General features: G+C 52.6%; 1 protein-coding gene across 5 annotated transcripts in view; it reads right to left on the reverse strand.

Moving 5' to 3' along the window:
* EPRS1 (glutamyl-prolyl-tRNA synthetase 1) overlaps positions 1-20,308 on the reverse strand; it is a 70,266-nt gene that overhangs the window by 12,180 nt on the left and 37,778 nt on the right. For 3 of the 5 annotated variants that reach the window (XM_058165434.1, XM_058165433.1, XM_058165435.1), the window contains 3 exons: positions 19,719-19,928; positions 19,330-19,402; positions 18,390-18,469 (listed from right to left, as the gene is read on the reverse strand). In XM_058165434.1, coding sequence (XP_058021417.1) covers positions 18,390-18,469; positions 19,330-19,402; positions 19,719-19,928 — 363 coding nt within the window. Of the gene's footprint in view, positions 1-2,828; positions 2,979-18,389; positions 18,470-19,329; positions 19,403-19,718; positions 19,929-20,308 lie in introns of those variants that run through there. The other 2 variants (XM_058165438.1, XM_058165437.1) reach the window with 2 other exon arrangements.

Here is a 20,308-nt window from a genome sequence, read left to right on the forward strand (position 1 = left end):
TACGCATGCGCGGGAATGGCGGCGTCCTAGCAGTCATGCAGGCGGTGGGGCGGCGTTTTTCCCCGGCCGCGATGCCTGGATGCGGTTTTTGAGCCAACTGTGCTCACCGCTTTGCAGAACATCTCCCCGGCAGCCGAAGGAGATCTTTTAGGGTCGTTCTAGACCCTCGGCTGCCGGGAACGAGGCTGGTGATATGGGCGAGCGGTGTCGAGCGGCGGACGGCTGCCGGCGGCCATTTTGGTGGGCGTGCAGTGCAGCGCCCGCTGGAAAGGCCCGCTGGAAAGGCCGGTTTGCATTTTTGCGGCCCGGCGGCCCCTCAGGACATTGGCGGCCACCCAGGACATTGACGGGCGACGTTTTCGAGCAGTGGACGGCTGCCAGCGGTCATTTTGGTGGGCGCTGAGTGCGGCGCCCGCTGGAAAGACCGGATTGCGTTTTTTGCGGCCCGGCGGCCTGGTAGCCGCTTAGGACATGGGCGGCAGCTCCGGACACAGGCGGGCGACGCTGGCCAGCGACAGTTATCGCATAGCGGCATTGACATCAGCCACTTAGATACCCCTGGCGGCACTGATACCATCGGCGGCAATTGGCAGATGGTGGATGGCACCGGCCATTTTGGAGGGGCGCAGAGCGGCGCTCGTTAAAAATGGACGGATTGGATCGTGGTTTACTGCGGCCGGCCGCACTTGTCATCAGCGGCTGGAAGTTTGCCGCTCTGTCTTCTAGCGGCACTGTTCAGCGGTATGGTCACCTACGTCTCCTTCCATCTGTCGGCGGTTATGGCCGCATTTGTCATCAGTAGCTGGTGGCTAGACTATCTCCCATATCTGTACCAGCGGTACTGATACTAGCGGTGTTGGACACGGATAGCTCATGCAGGTGGAATTTTTGACTTCTAGCTGACTTTTATGTATACCATCATTTAACATCTGCGGCTGAAACTTTTTTTTCCTGCTTCCAATATTTATGGCATCAATTTTGGACAGCCCGGACCGGATCATGGGCGACATCGGTGGACAAAAACTTTTGCTGCACCCATTAGGGGCGGCATTAAATGGCAGAATCCATCAGCCGAATTCCATCTTGACTATTGCCCCCACCGGCCTATGGCCTTGGTACTGCGAATGTCCTGACTTGTCCGTAGGCCGCGATACCATCAAACGGCTAGGGAATCACCTTTTCCCACTGTTATTTATTTATTTTCTTGCATGAAATATTCGTCGGCTGACCTTCTCCGACTGCGAGGTTCCCCCGCCTCGCAGGAATGGCCCTCTGTGTTATCGAGGGCCTGCCTTAACGAGGGGTCTTGGGACCCGGAGAGGTGGCATGCGAGGAAGAAGAATCTTTGGGGTTTTGTAGATAGGTTTTTTAATAAGGGTTTTTTAAAGGGGGGGAGGGAAGCGACGGGTGGGGGGGGAAACCCGTCGGGGAGGGTAAGTCCAGTCCCGGGAGTTGTCCATGGCGTTTTATCCGGTCCGAAGGAGGGGAGTGAGGGATTCGTTCCAGGCGTAGATGTTGGTTCCATCTGTACGATAAGTGGGAGGGGCAGATATGGCGGAAGAAAGGGACCGTATCACTTTTCGGGAGCACGGACTCGCTGTTTAAAAGCGATAACGTGCTCCGGTCCCTCAGTTCTTACCCGTTCCCCGGAAGGTCAGGATCCTCAGGGCCCGGGCCTGCGGCTGATGTTGTGCAATGCCCGGTCCGTGGTTAACAAGGCCCCCCTGATTTGTGATCATATTCGGGGGGAGTCCGCGGACTTCATGGGCATTACGGAGACCTGGTTGGGCGCAGAAGGGGGTGTGCCCCTGGTTGAACTGTGCCCACCAGGTTTCCGAGCATTCCATCAGCCGAGGGCCCAGGGTAGGGGTGGCGGGGTGGCGGTTGTGATGAGAGAGAGTCTTGAGCCGAGAGAGTCCACTGTGCCTCAGATAGCCGGTTGTGAATCCTTCTTGTGAAGTGGGGCCATAAGAATCAGATGGGTCTGTTGATCGCACCTGGCTCCTTGCTACGTGACTACAGCCCATTGAGATCCCCAGACTTTTGGTCATGGGGACTTCAATCTGCCATCGGCCGGCTTGTCATCGACGGTGGTTCAGGAGTTCCAGGCTTCCATGACGGCCTTGGACCTGATCCAAGGGGGGTCCACACTGGACTTGATTTATATCTGTAATAAAAATTTTTTTTAATATATTGATTTTATAAGCACCAAGAAGAGCAAGTAGCAAATTATAGCAATCAAATATATAATTATAAACCTCACAGCATACAACAGGAAAATACAGCTAGATTCACTACTGCATTGCATGTACTCCCAAAAGCATAAAAACAATTCATTAATTTATCAAATCTTTGTTCTCTCCCAGGAAGCATGGTTACCAGCACATGGGCCAAAAATAAAAAATGTGATATCATAATGCAAATGCTGCAGCTTGCAGAATTGCATCAAACTTTAAGTACCGTATGTAATGATGGCATTTTTGTGAACTGTGCTGTTTTTGCAAATGCACTTGTCAGAGAAACTTCCTGGAGGAGATAGCTGGGTTTTTTTAGGATGATGATGATGATGATGATGATGATGATTAGTCTGTTGCAGCTGTAATATTTAGGCAAATATTTCTGATTTATCCTTTGAAAGCCTTGAAAGGTTAAATACCTATGGAGATTGTTGTAGCAGCCAGGTGTGCAGGCAACTGGCTTTTTTATTTGAAGAAGTTTCGCATCTCATCCAAGAAGATTCATCAAAGCTGAAGAATGGATGAGAAGCAAAACATCTTCAAAGAAAAACAAGAAAGTCCAGTTGCCTCTTGAAAAAGCACCTTTGGGACCTTGAAAGGTTAAGCAATGCTTTTAAAAAATTATATTGCATGTGGTACCTCTTCAGCTGCTTCTTCGTAAGTAGAGAATGCCGTGTGTCCTTCTTGCCACAGGAATTCACGAGTACGCAAAAGTGGTTGTGGATGCTTGAACTCCCAGCGCTTCAAGCAATTGAATAAAAATAAAAACAAGTCTTTGTTCAAATCATAATCTTCATCAATAGATTCACTTTTAAAGACACCTTTTAGGCATGACTCAGAACTATTGTCTCTGATGATAAGTTATGATTTAAGAAATTTAGGGATCTAAAGTTTCACTCACATACTGTGAAAAAACCTATTTAAAAGGGAATGATCTGTATCACTGGAACAATATATTACATTCATTTATCATTACTTTCAGCCATGTATTGGTTCCCTCCTGTCAGACTAATAGGCTATACAAATAGTCCTCAATTTACAACGATTCATTTAGTGACCGTTCAACTCAAAGTTTAGAAACTCAATACAACAGCACTGAGAAGTGACTTATGACTATTTTTCACATTTATGACCATCATTAAAAAAGGACAGCAAAGAATGTTCTTTCTGCGCCAACTCAGTAAGCTCAAACTGCCCAAGGAGCTGCTGATTCAGTTCTACAGAGGAATTATTGAGTCTGTCATTTGCACCTCTATAACTGTCTGGTTCGGTTCTGCAACTCAACAAGAAAAACACAGACTTCAGAGGATAATTAGAACTGCAGAAAAAATAATTGCTACCAACCTGCCTTCCATTGAGGACCTGTATACTGCACGAATCAAGAAGAGGGCCGTGAAAATATTTACAGACTCCTCGCATCCTGGACATAAACTGTTTCAACTCCTACCCTCAAAACGATGCTATAGAAATATATATATATATTTCTTCTTTACGCATGCGCGGGAATGGCGGCGTCCTAGCAGTCATGCAGGCGGTGGGGCGGCGTTTTTTCCCGGCCGCGATGCCTGGATGCGGTTTTTGAGCCATCTGTGCTCACCGCTTTGCAGAACATCTCCCCGGCAGCCGAAGGAGATCTTTTAGGGTCGTTCTAGACCCTCGGCTGCCGGGAACGAGGCTGGTGATATGGGCGAGCGGTGTCGAGCGGCGGACGGCTGCCGGCGGCCATTTTGGTGGGCGTGGAGTGCGGCGCCCGCTGGAAAGGCCCGCTGGAAAGGCCGGTTTCCATTTTTGCGGCCCAGCGGCCTGGCAGCCGCTCAGGACATTGGCGGCCACCCAGGACATTGGCGGGCGACGTTTTCGAGCGGTGGACGGCTGCCAGCGGTCATTTTGGTGGGCGCTGAGTGCGGCGCCCGCTGGAAAGACCGGATTGCGTTTTTTGCGGCCCGGCGGCCTGGTAGCCGCTTAGGACATGGGCGGCAGCTCCGGACACAGGCGGGCGACGCTGGCCAGCGACGGTTATTGCATAGCGGCATTGACATCAGCCGCTTAGATACCCCTGGCGGCACTGATACCATCGGCGGCAATTGGCAGATGGTGGATGGCACCGGCCATTTTGGAGGGGCGCGGAGCGGCGCTCGTTAAAAATGGACGGATTGGATCGTGGTTTACTGCGGCCGGCCGCACTTGTCATCAGCGGCTGGAAGTTTGCCGCTCTGTCTTCTAGCGGCACTGTTCAACGGTATGGTCACCTACGTCTCCTTCCATCTGTCGGCGGTTATGGCCGCATTTGTCATCAGTAGCTGGTGGCTAGACTATCTCCCATATCTGTACCAGCGGTACTGATACTAGCGGTGTTGGACACGGATAGCTCATGCAGGTGGAATTTTTGACTTTTAGCTGACTTTTATGTATACCATCATTTAACATCTGCGGCTGAAACTTTTTTTCCTGCTTCCAATATTTATGGCATCAATTTTGGACGGCCCGGACCGGATCATGGGCGACATCGGTGGGCAAAAATTTTTGCTGCACCCATTAGGGGCGGCATTAAATGGCAGAATCCATCAGCCGAATTCCATCTTGACTATTGCCCCCACCGGCCTATGGCCTTGGTACTGCGAATGTCCTGACTTGTCCGTAGGCCGCGATACCATCAAACGGCTAGGGAATCACCTTTTCCCACTGTTATTTATTTATTTTCTTGCATGAAATATTCGTCGGCTGACCTTCTCCGACTGCGAGGTTCCCCCGCCTCGCAGGAATGGCCCTCTGTGTTATCGAGGGCCTGCCTTAACGAGGGGTCTTGGGACCCGGAGAGGTGGCATGCGAGGAAGAAGAATCTTTGGGGTTTTGTAGATAGGTTTTTTAATAAGGGTTTTTTAAAGGGGGGGAGGGAAGCGACGGGGGGGGAACCCGTCGGGGAGGGTAAGTCCAGTCCCGGGAGTTGTCCATGGCGTTTTATCCGGTCCGAAGGAGGGAGGACATTGGCGGCCACCCAGGACATTGGCGGCCACCCAGGACATTGGCGGCCACCCAGGACATTGGCGGCCACCCAGGACATTGGCGGCCACCCAGGACATTGGCGGCCACCCAGGACATTGGCGGCCACCCAGGACATTGGCGGCCACCCAGGACATTGGCGGCCACCCAGGACATTGGCGGCCACCCAGGACATTGGCGGCCACCCAGGACATTGGCGGCCACCCAGGACATTGGCGGCCACCCAGGACATTGGCGGCCACCCAGGACATTGGCGGCCACCCAGGACATTGGCGGCCACCCAGGACATTGGCGGCCACCCAGGACATTGGCGGCCACCCAGGACATTGGCGGCCACCCAGGACATTGGCGGCCACCCAGGACATTGGCGGCCACCCAGGACATTGGCGGCCACCCAGGACATTGGCGGCCACCCAGGACATTGGCGGCCACCCAGGACATTGGCGGCCACCCAGGACATTGGCGGCCACCCAGGACATTGGCGGCCACCCAGGACATTGGCGGCCACCCAGGACATTGGCGGCCACCCAGGACATTGGCGGCCACCCAGGACATTGGCGGCCACCCAGGACATTGGCGGCCACCCAGGACATTGGCGGCCACCCAGGACATTGGCGGCCACCCAGGACATTGGCGGCCACCCAGGACATTGGCGGCCACCCAGGACATTGGCGGCCACCCAGGACATTGGCGGCCACCCAGGACATTGGCGGCCACCCAGGACATTGGCGGCCACCCAGGACATTGGCGGCCACCCAGGACATTGGCGGCCACCCAGGACATTGGCGGCCACCCAGGACATTGGCGGCCACCCAGGACATTGGCGGCCACCCAGGACATTGGCGGCCACCCAGGACATTGGCGGCCACCCAGGACATTGGCGGCCACCCAGGACATTGGCGGCCACCCAGGACATTGGCGGCCACCCAGGACATTGGCGGCCACCCAGGACATTGGCGGCCACCCAGGACATTGGCGGCCACCCAGGACATTGGCGGCCACCCAGGACATTGGCGGCCACCCAGGACATTGGCGGCCACCCAGGACATTGGCGGCCACCCAGGACATTGGCGGCCACCCAGGACATTGGCGGCCACCCAGGACATTGGCGGCCACCCAGGACATTGGCGGCCACCCAGGACATTGGCGGCCACCCAGGACATTGGCGGCCACCCAGGACATTGGCGGCCACCCAGGACATTGGCGGCCACCCAGGACATTGGCGGCCACCCAGGACATTGGCGGCCACCCAGGACATTGGCGGCCACCCAGGACATTGGCGGCCACCCAGGACATTGGCGGCCACCCAGGACATTGGCGGCCACCCAGGACATTGGCGGCCACCCAGGACATTGGCGGCCACCCAGGACATTGGCGGCCACCCAGGACATTGGCGGCCACCCAGGACATTGGCGGCCACCCAGGACATTGGCGGCCACCCAGGACATTGGCGGCCACCCAGGACATTGGCGGCCACCCAGGACATTGGCGGCCACCCAGGACATTGGCGGCCACCCAGGACATTGGCGGCCACCCAGGACATTGGCGGCCACCCAGGACATTGGCGGCCACCCAGGACATTGGCGGCCACCCAGGACATTGGCGGCCACCCAGGACATTGGCGGCCACCCAGGACATTGGCGGCCACCCAGGACATTGGCGGCCACCCAGGACATTGGCGGCCACCCAGGACATTGGCGGCCACCCAGGACATTGGCGGCCACCCAGGACATTGGCGGCCACCCAGGACATTGGCGGCCACCCAGGACATTGGCGGCCACCCAGGACATTGGCGGCCACCCAGGACATTGGCGGCCACCCAGGACATTGGCGGCCACCCAGGACATTGGCGGCCACCCAGGACATTGGCGGCCACCCAGGACATTGGCGGCCACCCAGGACATTGGCGGCCACCCAGGACATTGGCGGCCACCCAGGACATTGGCGGCCACCCAGGACATTGGCGGCCACCCAGGACATTGGCGGCCACCCAGGACATTGGCGGCCACCCAGGACATTGGCGGCCACCCAGGACATTGGCGGCCACCCAGGACATTGGCGGCCACCCAGGACATTGGCGGCCACCCAGGACATTGGCGGCCACCCAGGACATTGGCGGCCACCCAGGACATTGGCGGCCACCCAGGACATTGGCGGCCACCCAGGACATTGGCGGCCACCCAGGACATTGGCGGCCACCCAGGACATTGGCGGCCACCCAGGACATTGGCGGCCACCCAGGACATTGGCGGCCACCCAGGACATTGGCGGCCACCCAGGACATTGGCGGCCACCCAGGACATTGGCGGCCACCCAGGACATTGGCGGCCACCCAGGACATTGGCGGCCACCCAGGACATTGGCGGCCACCCAGGACATTGGCGGCCACCCAGGACATTGGCGGCCACCCAGGACATTGGCGGCCACCCAGGACATTGGCGGGCCGCGGCTGGGGCTTTGGACCGTGTCGTGCCTTTGCAGCCAGGCGAGATGTTGGTTCCATCTGTACGATAAGTGGGAGGCAGATATGGCGGAAGCAAGGGACCGTATCACTTTTCGGGAGCACGGACTCGCTGTTTAAAAGCGAAAACATGCTCCGGTCCCTCAGTTCTTACCCGTTCCCCGGAAGGTCAGGATCCTCAGGGCCCGGGCCTGCGGCTGATGTTGTGCAATGCCCGGTCCGTGGTTAACAAGGCCCCCCTGATTTGTGATCATATTCGGGGGGAGTCCGCGGACCTCATGGGCATTACGGAGACCTGGCTGGGCGCAGAAGGGGGTGTGCCCCTGGTTGAACTGTGCCCACCAGGTTTCCGAGCATTCCATCAGCCGAGGGCCCAGGGTAGGGGTGGCGGGGTGGCGGTTGTGATGAGAGAGAGTCTTGAGCCGAGAGAGTCCACTGTGCCTCAGATAGCCGGTTGTGAATCCCTTCTTGTGAAGTGGGGCCATAAGAATCAGATGGGTCTGTTGATCGTGTACCTGGCTCCTTGCTACGTGACTACAGCCCTGCCTGAGCTGCTTGAGGTGCTTGCCGGGGTGGCGATTGAGATCCCCAGACTTTTGGTCATGGGGGACTTCAATCTGCCATCGGCCGGCTTGTCATCGACGGTGGTTCAGGAGTTCCAGGCTTCCATGACGGCCTTGGACCTGATCCAAGTAACTGATGGACCTACACACACGGGGGGGTCCACACTGGACTTGATTTATATCTCTGGACAGTGGTTTAATGATCTGGTATTAGGGGATTTAGTGACGACACCGGTGTCATGGACAGATCATTTTTCGGGAGCACGGACTCGCTGTTTAAAAGCGATAACGTGCTCCGTCCTCAGTTCTTACCTTCCCGGAAGGTCAGGATCCTCAGGGCCCGGGCCTGCGGCTGATGTTGTCCAATGCCCGGTCCGTGGTTAACAAGGCCCCCCTGATTTGTGATCATATTCGGGGGGAGTCCGCGGACTTCATGGGCATTACAGAGACCTGGTTGGGCGCAGAAGGGGGTGTGCCCCTGGTTGAACTGTGCCCGCCAGGTTTCCGAGCATTCCATCAGCCGAGGGCCCAGGGTAGGGGTGGCGGGGTGGCGGTTGTGATGAGAGAGAGTCTTGAGCCGAGAGAGTCCACTGTGCCTCAGATAGCCGGTTGTGAATCCCTTCTTGTGAAGTGGGGCCATAAGAATCAGATGGGTCTGTTGATCGCGTACCTGGCTCCTTGCTACGTGACTACAGCCCTGCCTGAGCTTCTTGAGGTGCTTGCCGGGGTGGCGATTGAGATCCCCAGACTTTTGGTTATGGGGGACTTCAATCTGCCATCGGCCGGCTTGTCATCGACGGTGGTTCAGGAGTTCCAGGCTTCCATGACGGCCTTGGACCTGATCCAAGTAACTGATGGGCCTACACACACGGGGGGGTCCACACTGGACTTGATTTATATCTCTGGACAGTGGTTTAATGATCTGGTATTAGGGGATTTAGTGACGACACCGGTGTCATGGACAGATCATTTTATTTTATTTTATTTTATTTATTATTTAAACTTATATACCGCCCTATCTCCCAAAGGACTCAGGGCGGTTTACAGGCATATAAAAAACATCAATATACAAATTAAAATAATCATTAAAAGACTTATTCTAATGCCAATAATTAATAATACCAATTGTTAAAAATAGAAATATAAATATTAAAATCAATTTAAAACCCCTCTAAATTTAAAAATCTAAGCCAGTCCTGCACAGATGAATAAATGAGTCTTGAGCTCGCGACGGAAGGTTCGAAGATCTGGAAGTTGACGGAGTCCTGGGGGGAGTTCGTTCCAGAGGGTGGGAGCCCCCACAGAGAAGGCCCTTCCCCTGGGCGCCGCCAGACGACACTGCCTAGCTGACGGCACCCTGAGGAGTCCCTCCCTGTGAGAGCGCACGGGTCGGTGAGAGGTATCTGGTCGCAGTAGGCGGTCCCGTAGATAACCCGGCCCTATGCCATGGAGCGCTTTAAAGGTGGTCACCAAAACCTTGAAGCGCACCCGGAAGGCCACAGGTAGCCAGTGCAGCCTGCGCAGGATGGTGTTATGCGGGAGCCACGAGGGCTCCATCTATCACCCGCAGCCGCATTCTGACTAACTGTAGCCTCCGGATGCCCTTCAAGGAAGCCCCATGTAGAGAGCGCAGTAATCCAGGCGAGACGTCACGAGAGCGTGAGTGACCGTGCATAGGGCCTCCCGTCCAGAAAGGCGCAACTGGCGCACCAGGCGAACCTGGTAGAACGCCTCCTGGAGACGGCCGTCAAATGATCTTCTAGAGACAGCCGCTCATCCAGGAGGACGCCTAAGTTGCGCACCCTCCATCGGGGCCAATGACTCGCCACCGATGGTCAGCCGGATTTAGCTGACTGTACCGGGATGCCGCATCCACAGCCACTCTGTCTTGGAGGGATTGAGCTTGAGCCTGTTTCTCCCCATCCAGACCAGACGGCCTCCAGACACCGGGACAGCACTGATAGCCGTTGGGGTGGTCCGTGTGAAAAGTACAGCTGGGTGTCATCCGCATACAGCTGGTACCTCACACCGAACCCACTGATGATCTCACCCAGCGGCTTCATGTAGATGTTGAACAGAAGGCGAGAGATCGATCCCCGCGGCACCCCACAAGTGAGGCGCCCGGGCCGACCTCTGCCCCTGTCAACACCGACTGCGACGGTCGGAGAGATAGGAGGAGAACCACCGTAAACGGTGCCTCCCACTCCCAACCCCCCCACCCGGCGCAGCAGGATACCATGGTCGCTGGTATCGAAAGCCGCTGCGAGGCCTAATAGGACCAGGGCAGAGGAACAACCCCTATCCCTGGCCCTCCACAGATCATCCACCACCGCCACCAACGCCGTCTCCGTGCTGTAACCGGCCCGGAAACCGGACTGGAACGGGTCTAGATAGACAGTTTCATCCAGGTGCAAGGGAAACTGATATGCCACCATACTCTCTACAACCTTCGCCGCGAAGCGAAGGTTGGAGACCGGACGATAATTACCTAAAACAGCCGGGTCCAGGGAAGGCTTCTTGAGGAGGGGCCTCACCACCGCCTCTTTCAAGGCGGCGGGAAAGACACCTCCACCAAGGAAGCGCCAGAACGCCTGAGCCAGCCTCGTGTCACCTCCTGCGTGGCCAGCACCAACCAGGAGGGGCACGGGTCCAGTAAACACGTGGTGGCATTCAGCCTCCCTAACAACCTGTCCATGTCCTCGGGAGCGACAGGGTCAAACTCATCCCATAAAATGTCACCAAGACCACCCTCAGCCGTCTCACCAGATCACCGCAATCTTGGTCCAAACCATCCCGGTTGAACGATTTTATCGTATAGATAACCGTTAAACTCCTCAGCACGCCCCTGCATCGGGTCATCCCGCCCCCTGGTGTAGGAGGGAGCGGGTCACCCAAACAGGGCGGCTGGGCGGTTATCTGCCGATGCAATGAGGGAGGAGGCGAGCTACGCCGCTTCCTCAATGCCACTAGGTAAGCCCTAGTATAGGACTTCACTAGTGTCCGATCAGCTTCTGAACGGCTGGACCTCCAGGAACTCTCTAGGCGCCTTCTCCGGCGCTCATCCTCTCAGCTCCTCGGAGAACCAAGGAGCCGGTTGGGACCTGCGCCGGGTCAGAGGTCGCAAAGGCACGACACGGTCTAAGGCCCCGCCGCCCGCTCCCAGGCCGCAACAAGTTCCTCAGCCGAGCCGTGAGCCAGACCTCAGGAAATGGCCCAAGCTCCGTCCGGAACCCCTCCGGGTCCATCAGGCGCCTGGGACGGAACCAACGATCGGCTCCGTCTCCCCGCGGTGGTGAATGGCGGTCAGAAAGTCCAGACGAAGGAGAGAGTGATCTGACCATGACAAAGGTTCAGTGACTATTTCCTTTAAGTCCAGATCTCGACCACTGACCAGAGACAAAAATCAGGTCCAGAGTGCCACCCCCAATGTGAGTAGGGCCATCAACTACTTGGGTCAGGTCCAAGGCCGTCATGGAAGCCATGAACTCCCGAGCTGCCGTCGATGACGAGCCGGACGATGGCAAGTTAAAGTCCCCCATGACTAAAAGTCTGGGGGTCTCAACTGCCACCCCGGCCAGCACCTCCAGGAGCTCGGGCAGGGCAGCTGTCACGCAGCAAGGAGCCAGGTACGTGATCAGCAAACCCATCTGGCACCTATGACCCCATCTCACAAAGAGGGATTCGCACCCGCAATCTGAGGTACAGTGGCCTCCTCGGCTCTAGACTCTCTCTAATCACAACCGCCACCCCGCCACCCCTACCCTGAGCCCTCGGCTGATGGAATGCACGGAAACCCGGCGGGCACATCTCCACAAGGGGCACACCCCCTTCCGTGCCCAGCCAGGTTTCCGTAACGCCTATAAGGTCCGCAGCGCCCCCCTGGATAAAGTCATATATTAGGGGCCTTATTAACCACGGACCGTGCGTTGCATAACATCAGCCGCAGGCCCAGGCTCTGGGGTCTTGACCATCCGGGAACGGGAAAAGGAGGATCGGGCGCGATCACAGTAAACATCGGGCGCGCCCCCAGAACGATATGATCCCCTTCCGCCATATCTGCCCCTCCCACTTACCGTGAAAATCGGGCCACCCTCACCAACAGGAACGCAATCTCCCCCCCTAACCTCCGAACCTATTAAAGAACCGTCACGAGCACGCGCAAGGACTGGCTCCCCTCCCGACGGGCTACCCCCAACGCCCGCCCTAACCCTCCCACCCCTTAAAAAAGCCCTATCTAAAAACCCCCAAAGGCTCTTTTTTTTCGCATGCCACCTCTGTGGGTCCCAGGACCCGTCATTGAGGCCGGCCCTTGATAATGCGGCGGGCCATTCCTGCGAGGCGGGGGCACCTCGCAGGCGCAAGAGTTCTAAGGCAGAATATCGCATAAATAGGTTAAAAGCATAAACAGGAGAGAGAAGACGACGTGAGGTAGCAAGGTAAAGTCTGGGGTGGCAGGATGTAATGCCAAGTCCAAGTGGATACCCATCTTCCAAAATGTCTTCAGATGGTGGCTGGCTTAAAGCTGGTACAAGCTGGTATAAGTCGCAGATGCAATCTGATAGTAAAAAGTTATTGTGACTCTGCGGAAAGCTCAGTCCTAAAATCCATCCTAATAGAGGTGGTATTCATCTCCCCCGTTCGTGGCGTCACCGAGATTTCAAAGTAGATGTTTCCTCAAAAGATGTTGCAGAGTAGGGCCCCAATACACCATTCGGTCTCCAGTCACCTTCCCGGACAGTCCCAAAAATGGCCATAACCCCTAACTCCAGCCGGCCATATAAAGTGCAAGATGACAAATGCAGCTGACCCATGTTGCAGATGGTAATGCAACTCCTAGTCCGAGAAGAGGCAGGCCCCGCTAGGCCTGACCAGGCCAAGCTAGGCCAGGACACCTCCGGTGGGGGCCACAAGAGGGATCTTTCACAGCCCTTCACCCTAGGCCCCTCCACCAAGTCCAGAGGGGGTCAGGGGAAGTCAAGAAGAGCTGGAGAGCCCAGAAACCATCCGAAGACGCCAGATGCCAAGAAAGCAACGAAACGGGGGGAAAAACCCAGCTGCGGCTTCCAACAGCCAAATCCAAGCCGCAGCCTCGTCCGTAGCCCAGTGGCTGCCATCCGCAGCCCGCCCATCCCTCGGCCTCGTTCCCGGCAGTCGGGGGTCCAGAGAGGCTCCCAGACCTCTCCCCCGGCTGCCCGAAAGATGACATACCGGATTGGGGCGAACCGCCGCAGGCCACCTAGGTACCGGCGTCCTTCCTCCATGCCCAGCTGTTTCCTTCTTCGGCTCCCGCCCGGCCGAGTAGTAAAATGGCCGCCGTTCGCAGCTCGCTCTTCCCCGGCTTCGGTCTCGGCAGCCGGGGGTCCCAGGGGGGCCCAAGACCCCCCTCCCGGCTGCTCAGATGATAAAAGACCCAGCCGGGGCGTCAGGCCGCCTGAGCGTCGCCATCCCCCACTTCACCGGATCGTCGTCCTCCCGATCTCCCGGTTAGGCAGCCATCTTGCGCATGCGCAGAGCCTACGATTTTCTCCTCCGCCTAGACTTTCAGACCGCCGCTCACCACCGCAGGGAGATGGAACCAATGCGTTGGTTCCGTCCCAGGCGCCTGATGGACCCCGAGAGGTTCCTGACGGAGCTTGGGCCGTTTCCTGATGATCTTGCCCACGGCACGACTGAAGAACTAGTTGCGGCCTGGGAACGGGCCGCGGCTGGGGCTTTGGACCGTGTCGTGCCTTTGCGGCCTCTGACCCGGCATAGATCTCAATTGGCTCCTTGGTTCTCTGAGGAGCTGAGAGAGATGAAACGCCGGAGAAGACGCCTAGAGAGTACCTGGAGGTCCAGCCGTTCCGAGGCTGATCGGACACTAGTTAGGTCTTTTCAAGGCCTACCTAGTGGCAATGAGGGGCGGCGTTCCTGTTTCCACCCTCATTGCGCCGGCAGATAACCGCCCGGCTGCCCTGTTTCGGGTGACCCGTTCCCTTTTACACCAGGGGGGACGGGATGACCCCTTGCAGGACGTGCTGAGGAGTTTAGTGGTTATCTATACGATAAAATCGCTCAGCTTCGGGATAGTTTGGACCAAGATTGTGATGATCCGGATGGGATGACTGAGACACGTCTTGTTGATGTTGTTTGGGATGAGTTTGATTCTGTGGCTCCCGAGGACGTGGACAGGCTGCTGGGGAGGTTACATGCCACTACATGTTTACTGGACCCGTGTCCCTCCTGGCTGGTGCTGGCCACTCAGGAGGTGACACGAGGCTGGCTCCGGGGAATTATAAATGCTTCTTTGTTGGAAGGGGTTTTCCCCGCTGCCTTGAAAGAGGCGGTGGTGAGACCCCTCCTCAAGAAGCCTTCCCTGGACCCAGCTATTTTGGGTAACTATCGTCAGTCTCCAACCTTCGCTTTGTGGCGAAGGTTGTAGAGAGTGTGGTGGCATGGCAGCTTCCCAGTACCTGGATGAAGCCGTCTATCTGGACCTGCTCCAGTCCGCTTCCGGTCCGGTACAGCACGGAGACAGCTTTGGTCGCTGGTGGATGACCTCTGGAGGGCCAGGGATAGGGGTTGTTCCTCTGCCCTGGTCCTGTTGGATCTTTCATCGGCTTTTGATACCATCGACCATGGTATCCTGCTGCGCCGGCTGGAGATTGGGAGTGGGAGGCACCGCTTATCGGTGGTTCTCCTCCTATCTCTCTGACCGACGCAGACGGTGTTGACAGGGGGCAGAGATCGACCGCGGCGCCTACTTGTGGGTGCCTCAGGGTCGATTCTCTCGCCTCCTGTTCAACATCTACATGAAGCCAGCGAGGTCATCAGTGGCTTCGGGTGAGTTATCAGCTGTACGCTGATGACACTCAGCTGTACTTTTCCACCCCGGCCACCCCAACGAAGCTGTTGAACTGCTGTCTCGTTGCCTGGAGGCCGACGGGTCTGGATGGGGAGAAACAGACTCAGACTCAATCCATCCAAGACGGAGTGGCTGTGGATGCCGGCACCCGGTACAGTCAGCTGCAACCGCAGCTGTCTGTTGGGGCGAGTCACTGGCCCCAACAGAGAGGGTACGCAACTTGGGTGTTCTCCTGGATGGACGGCTGTCATTTGAAGATCATTTGGCGGCCGCTCCAGGAGAGCTTTTACCAGGTTCGCCTGGTCCGCCAGTTGCGCCTTTCTGGACCGGGATGCCTTATGCACGGTCACTCATGCTCGCCACTTCCGCCTGGATTATTGCAATGCTCTCTACATGGGGCTACCCCTGAAGTGCACTCGGAGACTCCAGTTAGTCCAAATGCAGCTGCGCTGGTGATCGAGGAGCTCTCGTTGCTCCCGGTAACACCGCCTCCTGCGCAGTTTGCACTGGCTACCTGTGGTCTTTCGGTGCGCTTCAAGGTTTTGGTTACCACTTTAAAGCGCCCATGGCTTAGGGCCCGGTACTTACGGGACCGCCTGCTGTTACCTTATGCCTCCCATCGACCCGCACGCCTCACAGAGAGGTCTCCTCAGGTGCCGTCCGCCAAGCAATGCCGGCTGGCGGCCCCAGGGGAGGGCCTTCTGTTGGAGCACCTACGCTCTGGAACGACCTTCCCCCCAGTTTGGGCCAAATATCTGACCTTCGGGCCTTTCGCCGGGAATTAAAAACTCATTTATTTATTCAAGCGGGATTGGACTGATTTCTTAAATTCTAAATTTTAAAGTTTTAATTCTTTGTAATTTTATATGGGGTATTTTAGGTTAGGTCAATTTGACGGTTTTAATTCGGCCATTGTGGAATAGGTATTTTAAATTGATATTTTAACTTTGTATACTTGCTGTTTTTATCTTTGGCTGTACACCGCCCTGAGTCCTTCGGGAGAAGGGCGGTATAAAAATTTAAATAAAATAAATAAATAGAGCACTGCACACCAGAACAACTAGACACAAGAACAGTTTTTTCCCGAAGGCCATCACTCTGCTAAACAAATAATTCCATCAACACTGTCAAACTATTTACTGAATCTGCACTACTATTAATCTTCTCAGAGTTCCCATCACCAATCTCTTTCCATTTATGACTGTATGACTATAACTTGTTGCTGGCAATCCTTATGATTTATATTGATATATTGACCATCAATTGTGTTATAAATGTTGTACCTTGATGAACGTATCTTTTCTTTTATATACACTGAGAGCATATGCACCAAGACAAATTCCTTGTGTGTCCAATCACACTTGGCCAATAAAAAAAAAAAAAAAATTCTATTACAGCATCCCTGTGGACATGTGATCAAAATCTGTGTGCTTTGTAACTGGCATGTATTGATGACAGATGTCCCGGGCTCATGTGATCACCATTTGCAATTTTCCCAGCCAGCTTCTGACATGAAAAGTCAATGGGGGAAGCCCAATTTGTTTAATGACTGCATGATTTACTTAACAATTGAAGTGATTTGCTTAACAGCTGGGGCAAAAAAAGATCACAAAAGAGGGCAAAATTAACTTAACAACTGCCTGGCTTAGCAACAGAAAGTTTGGGCTTAACTATGGTCGTAAGTCGATGATGACCTGTATAGGGATGCCTTTCAAGAAAAATTTGAAACTATAGTGCAGGGGTGTCATACTGGCGAGCTGTGGGCTGGATGTGTCCCATGCAGGCCACGCCCACCCCAGTTCCTTGAAGGGAAAAAGCATTGTGATACGTCACATGACAGCAATGTGACGGGGTGAGTTTGACACCCGTGCTATAGTGGATTTGGGGATTCCCACCAGGAATATATGAAGCCTGCCATGGGTTCCTGTAGATGTTTGAGTTAAATCTAAAGGGCTCAAACTGATAGGCAAATTTCTACACTCTTGTTGCCCACTTGAGGAACAGCTCCTGCCCTCTGTTGCAAGACAAAAGCTTTAAGGGTTTAATGTTGGCGTCATGAAGGAGTGCCTGTTTAGAAATTATTGAGATATGAGTCCAGCTTTATGAAACTCTTTTATCCAAGATGTTTCCTCTATGGGTGCTTAAACACTGACTTCTATATTTAAGTTTTTTCTTCATTAAAATTGCATTAACACCAATGGCCAGGTATTTAATGACAGAAGTTACAATTTTTGCAGCTTATGCAGTATATATCTGCTGTTCAACTAGACACAAGAACAGTTTTTTCCCAAATGCCATCACTCTGCTAAACAAATAATTCCCTCAACACTGTCAAACTATTGTCTAAATCTGCACTACTATTAATCTTCTCATCATTCCCATCACCCATCTCCTTCAACTTATGACTGTAACTTTGTTGCTTGTATCCTTATGATTTATACTGATATTGTTTCCTGATTGCTTATTTGTAGCCTATGACTATCATTAAGTGTTGTATCATTAAGTGTTAAATTTATACTCTATGACTATCATTAAGTGTTATAAATGTTGTACCTTGATGAAGGTATCTTTTTCTTTTATGTACACTGAGAGCATATGCACCAAGACAAATTCCTTGTGTGTCCAATCACATTTGGCCAATAAAAAATTCTATTCTATTCTATTCGTGAATAATATAATCCATTATATTTTTGGAACATTATTTCCTCTGCCTCCTATCTTTTCTAATTCTCTTCTCTTATATACCTGCAACTTTCCCCCAGTTAACCATTTCTAAGGGTTTGAGGAACAAGATACTCAATTTGACTGACTATAAACACAGCCATGTCAGCGAAAGGGCCCAGTTATGGCCAAATAAGCTATCTATAGAAGACGCTGTGTCCCTTAAGACAAAAGGGTGTAACCAAACAGACCAGCTTTGGACACATCTGCCATATATAGCTAACATTGGCATATAAGGAGGTAGAATGGGTCTGGATCAATTAGGCCAGTTTTATGCGGGACTGCTCAAGGAAGCCATGTTTACCAGCCTAGATCCAGCAAGGCTAGGCTGGTTGGGTTCCAATAAAGTTCTGGAAGGACTCATTCAGGCTCTTTGGGCTAGGGGTAGATGAGCTGGTAATGGTAGCAAGTGCATGTCTTGGGGAAGGTCAAGCTAGATAGTTTGACTGTACTGCTCCAGTGCAGCTGTAGAAGCAAGATTTTCCCACACCGTAATGAGAGGAGCAACAATTACTGCTTAACTAGCAAATAATAAAACATACTCTGTAAAAATCTCTACTTACTACAACATTGCACCACTGATTAAGCTTGATTGGAAGATCTCTGTGGGACTGAATCCATTTTGCGTATGCAGGATACATTACTGCAAGTCAAAAACATGGAAGATAATATTTTTGAAAGAGTACAAAGTAATATGTTATTTATTTTGAAATTAATTTGATTTTCAAGATATCAGTAACAGACTAAGGCTCTGCTCTCTCAGTGCCTGTCATCGAATAAGATCTAGTAGAGGTGCCCTTCTAAGCATCTGTCGTGTGTCATTCCAAAAAAGGACTTTGCTAATACAACTACCAAAGTTGCAGAATTTCTTTCCTATTTCAAGACAGTTGGAGTTGTAAGGCTTATAAGTTTAGAGGTCAGTTTAACACATCTCTATTTACTCAGGCATTGATTTGATTAAACCGCGGGTGTCAAATTTGCGACATCACGTTGTATCGCGACTTTTTTCCCCTTTGTTAAACCAGGGGTGGGCATGGCCAGTGCGTGACGCATCTGGCCTGTAGGTCATGAATTTGACACCCCTGGGTTAAACTAATGTTGCTGTTTCCCTGATCTGGTTTAGTACTTATGGTTTCAACACCTTTAACACCTTTAACACAATAAGTTGGATATTGTCACCCACTTTGTAGAATTTTTAAAACTTCCTTTAAAAGTAGTAAATGGGCAATGCAATTTTATAATCCCAAAATAATTATATTTCTAATAAATTTATTGATTTAAGTGGATTTTGTCTCAAATTTACCTCAGTTAAAAACCAATCCATATTTTCCATCCCCTCTTTCCTTGAAGTGGTATGCTCCTTAGCAAAACTCTGATAGCTCTTGGTTTGAATCAAAGACAAATCCATTCTTGTTTCAAAATCCACTGTCATTAGCTTGCAGTAGCACCACATTAAGGGAAAATCTAGTGTTTTCTTCTGCATTTTACACCATTCATTGTTACCTGTTTCACTAGTAGGACGTACAGCAATTGGTTCTGCCAGCTCTGTTTTGCCAGACTTGGTAACCCAGGCAACCTAAAAACCACAGAATGTTTTGTTTTTTACAAACCTTTTGTTTATACACACACACACACCAAGTATTTTTAACATTATGGGAAGTACAATTTAATTAATACTGATATAAAAAAAACTACCTTCCTAGACTATTTCTTTTATATTGATTAACTGAGAACTTAAGATATATAAGCATTCAAAGATACACAATTCAATGCCCAGTCCAAGAACCAGCTCCTTTAAATACACATGGCTACTTTTTGCTGGTCACAAAGTTTTATTTGGGGCTAGTCTTTTTAAATCTTTGCAATATTTTCAGAGCAAAGGTGAAATTTACCTCCGGAGCAAAATCTGCAATGTGTGTCTTCTCTTTTTCCAATGCAGCTTGAGAAACAAACATGGGGAAGTAGCAGTTTTCCACTCCAAGTTTCTTTATTTCACTATCAAAAAAGTCCTTGATAGATTCCCATACTGAAAAAGCCCATGGACGGAGGATGTAGCAGCCACTGACGTCATAGTATTCAATCAACTCTGATTTAGTAATTACCTTTATTTAAAATAAATATGCTTTAGACGTGGATAATGTTGCTGAGTACGCAGAAGAATAAACATTCAATAAAACAATGGAATGAAATAAGAAATATTAAAGTGAAAAAAGAAAGAAGTACCCAGAGATAGAGGGGCTTCTTCTAAAACAATTTTAATACAGACTGTAGATGTTTTCTGTAAAATGTCAAGCCACATGGCTTCGTAGTGGAGTATAAATAATGTACATATGGTACATATATTTATTTAGGTTGGGAAGACAACTGAATCAGAATTAGAATTAAATATAGCCCACTGATTTCAAGGAATTTGTGTGTTAGGTTGAAATCACTTTCATCAGAAATGTACTATTTAAATTCCCTATAAAAGTAACTATATTAA

The sequence above is a fragment of the Ahaetulla prasina genome, chromosome 1, assembly GCF_028640845.1.
Source record: "Ahaetulla prasina isolate Xishuangbanna chromosome 1, ASM2864084v1, whole genome shotgun sequence".
NCBI classification, from domain to species: Eukaryota; Metazoa; Chordata; class Lepidosauria; order Squamata; family Colubridae; genus Ahaetulla; species Ahaetulla prasina.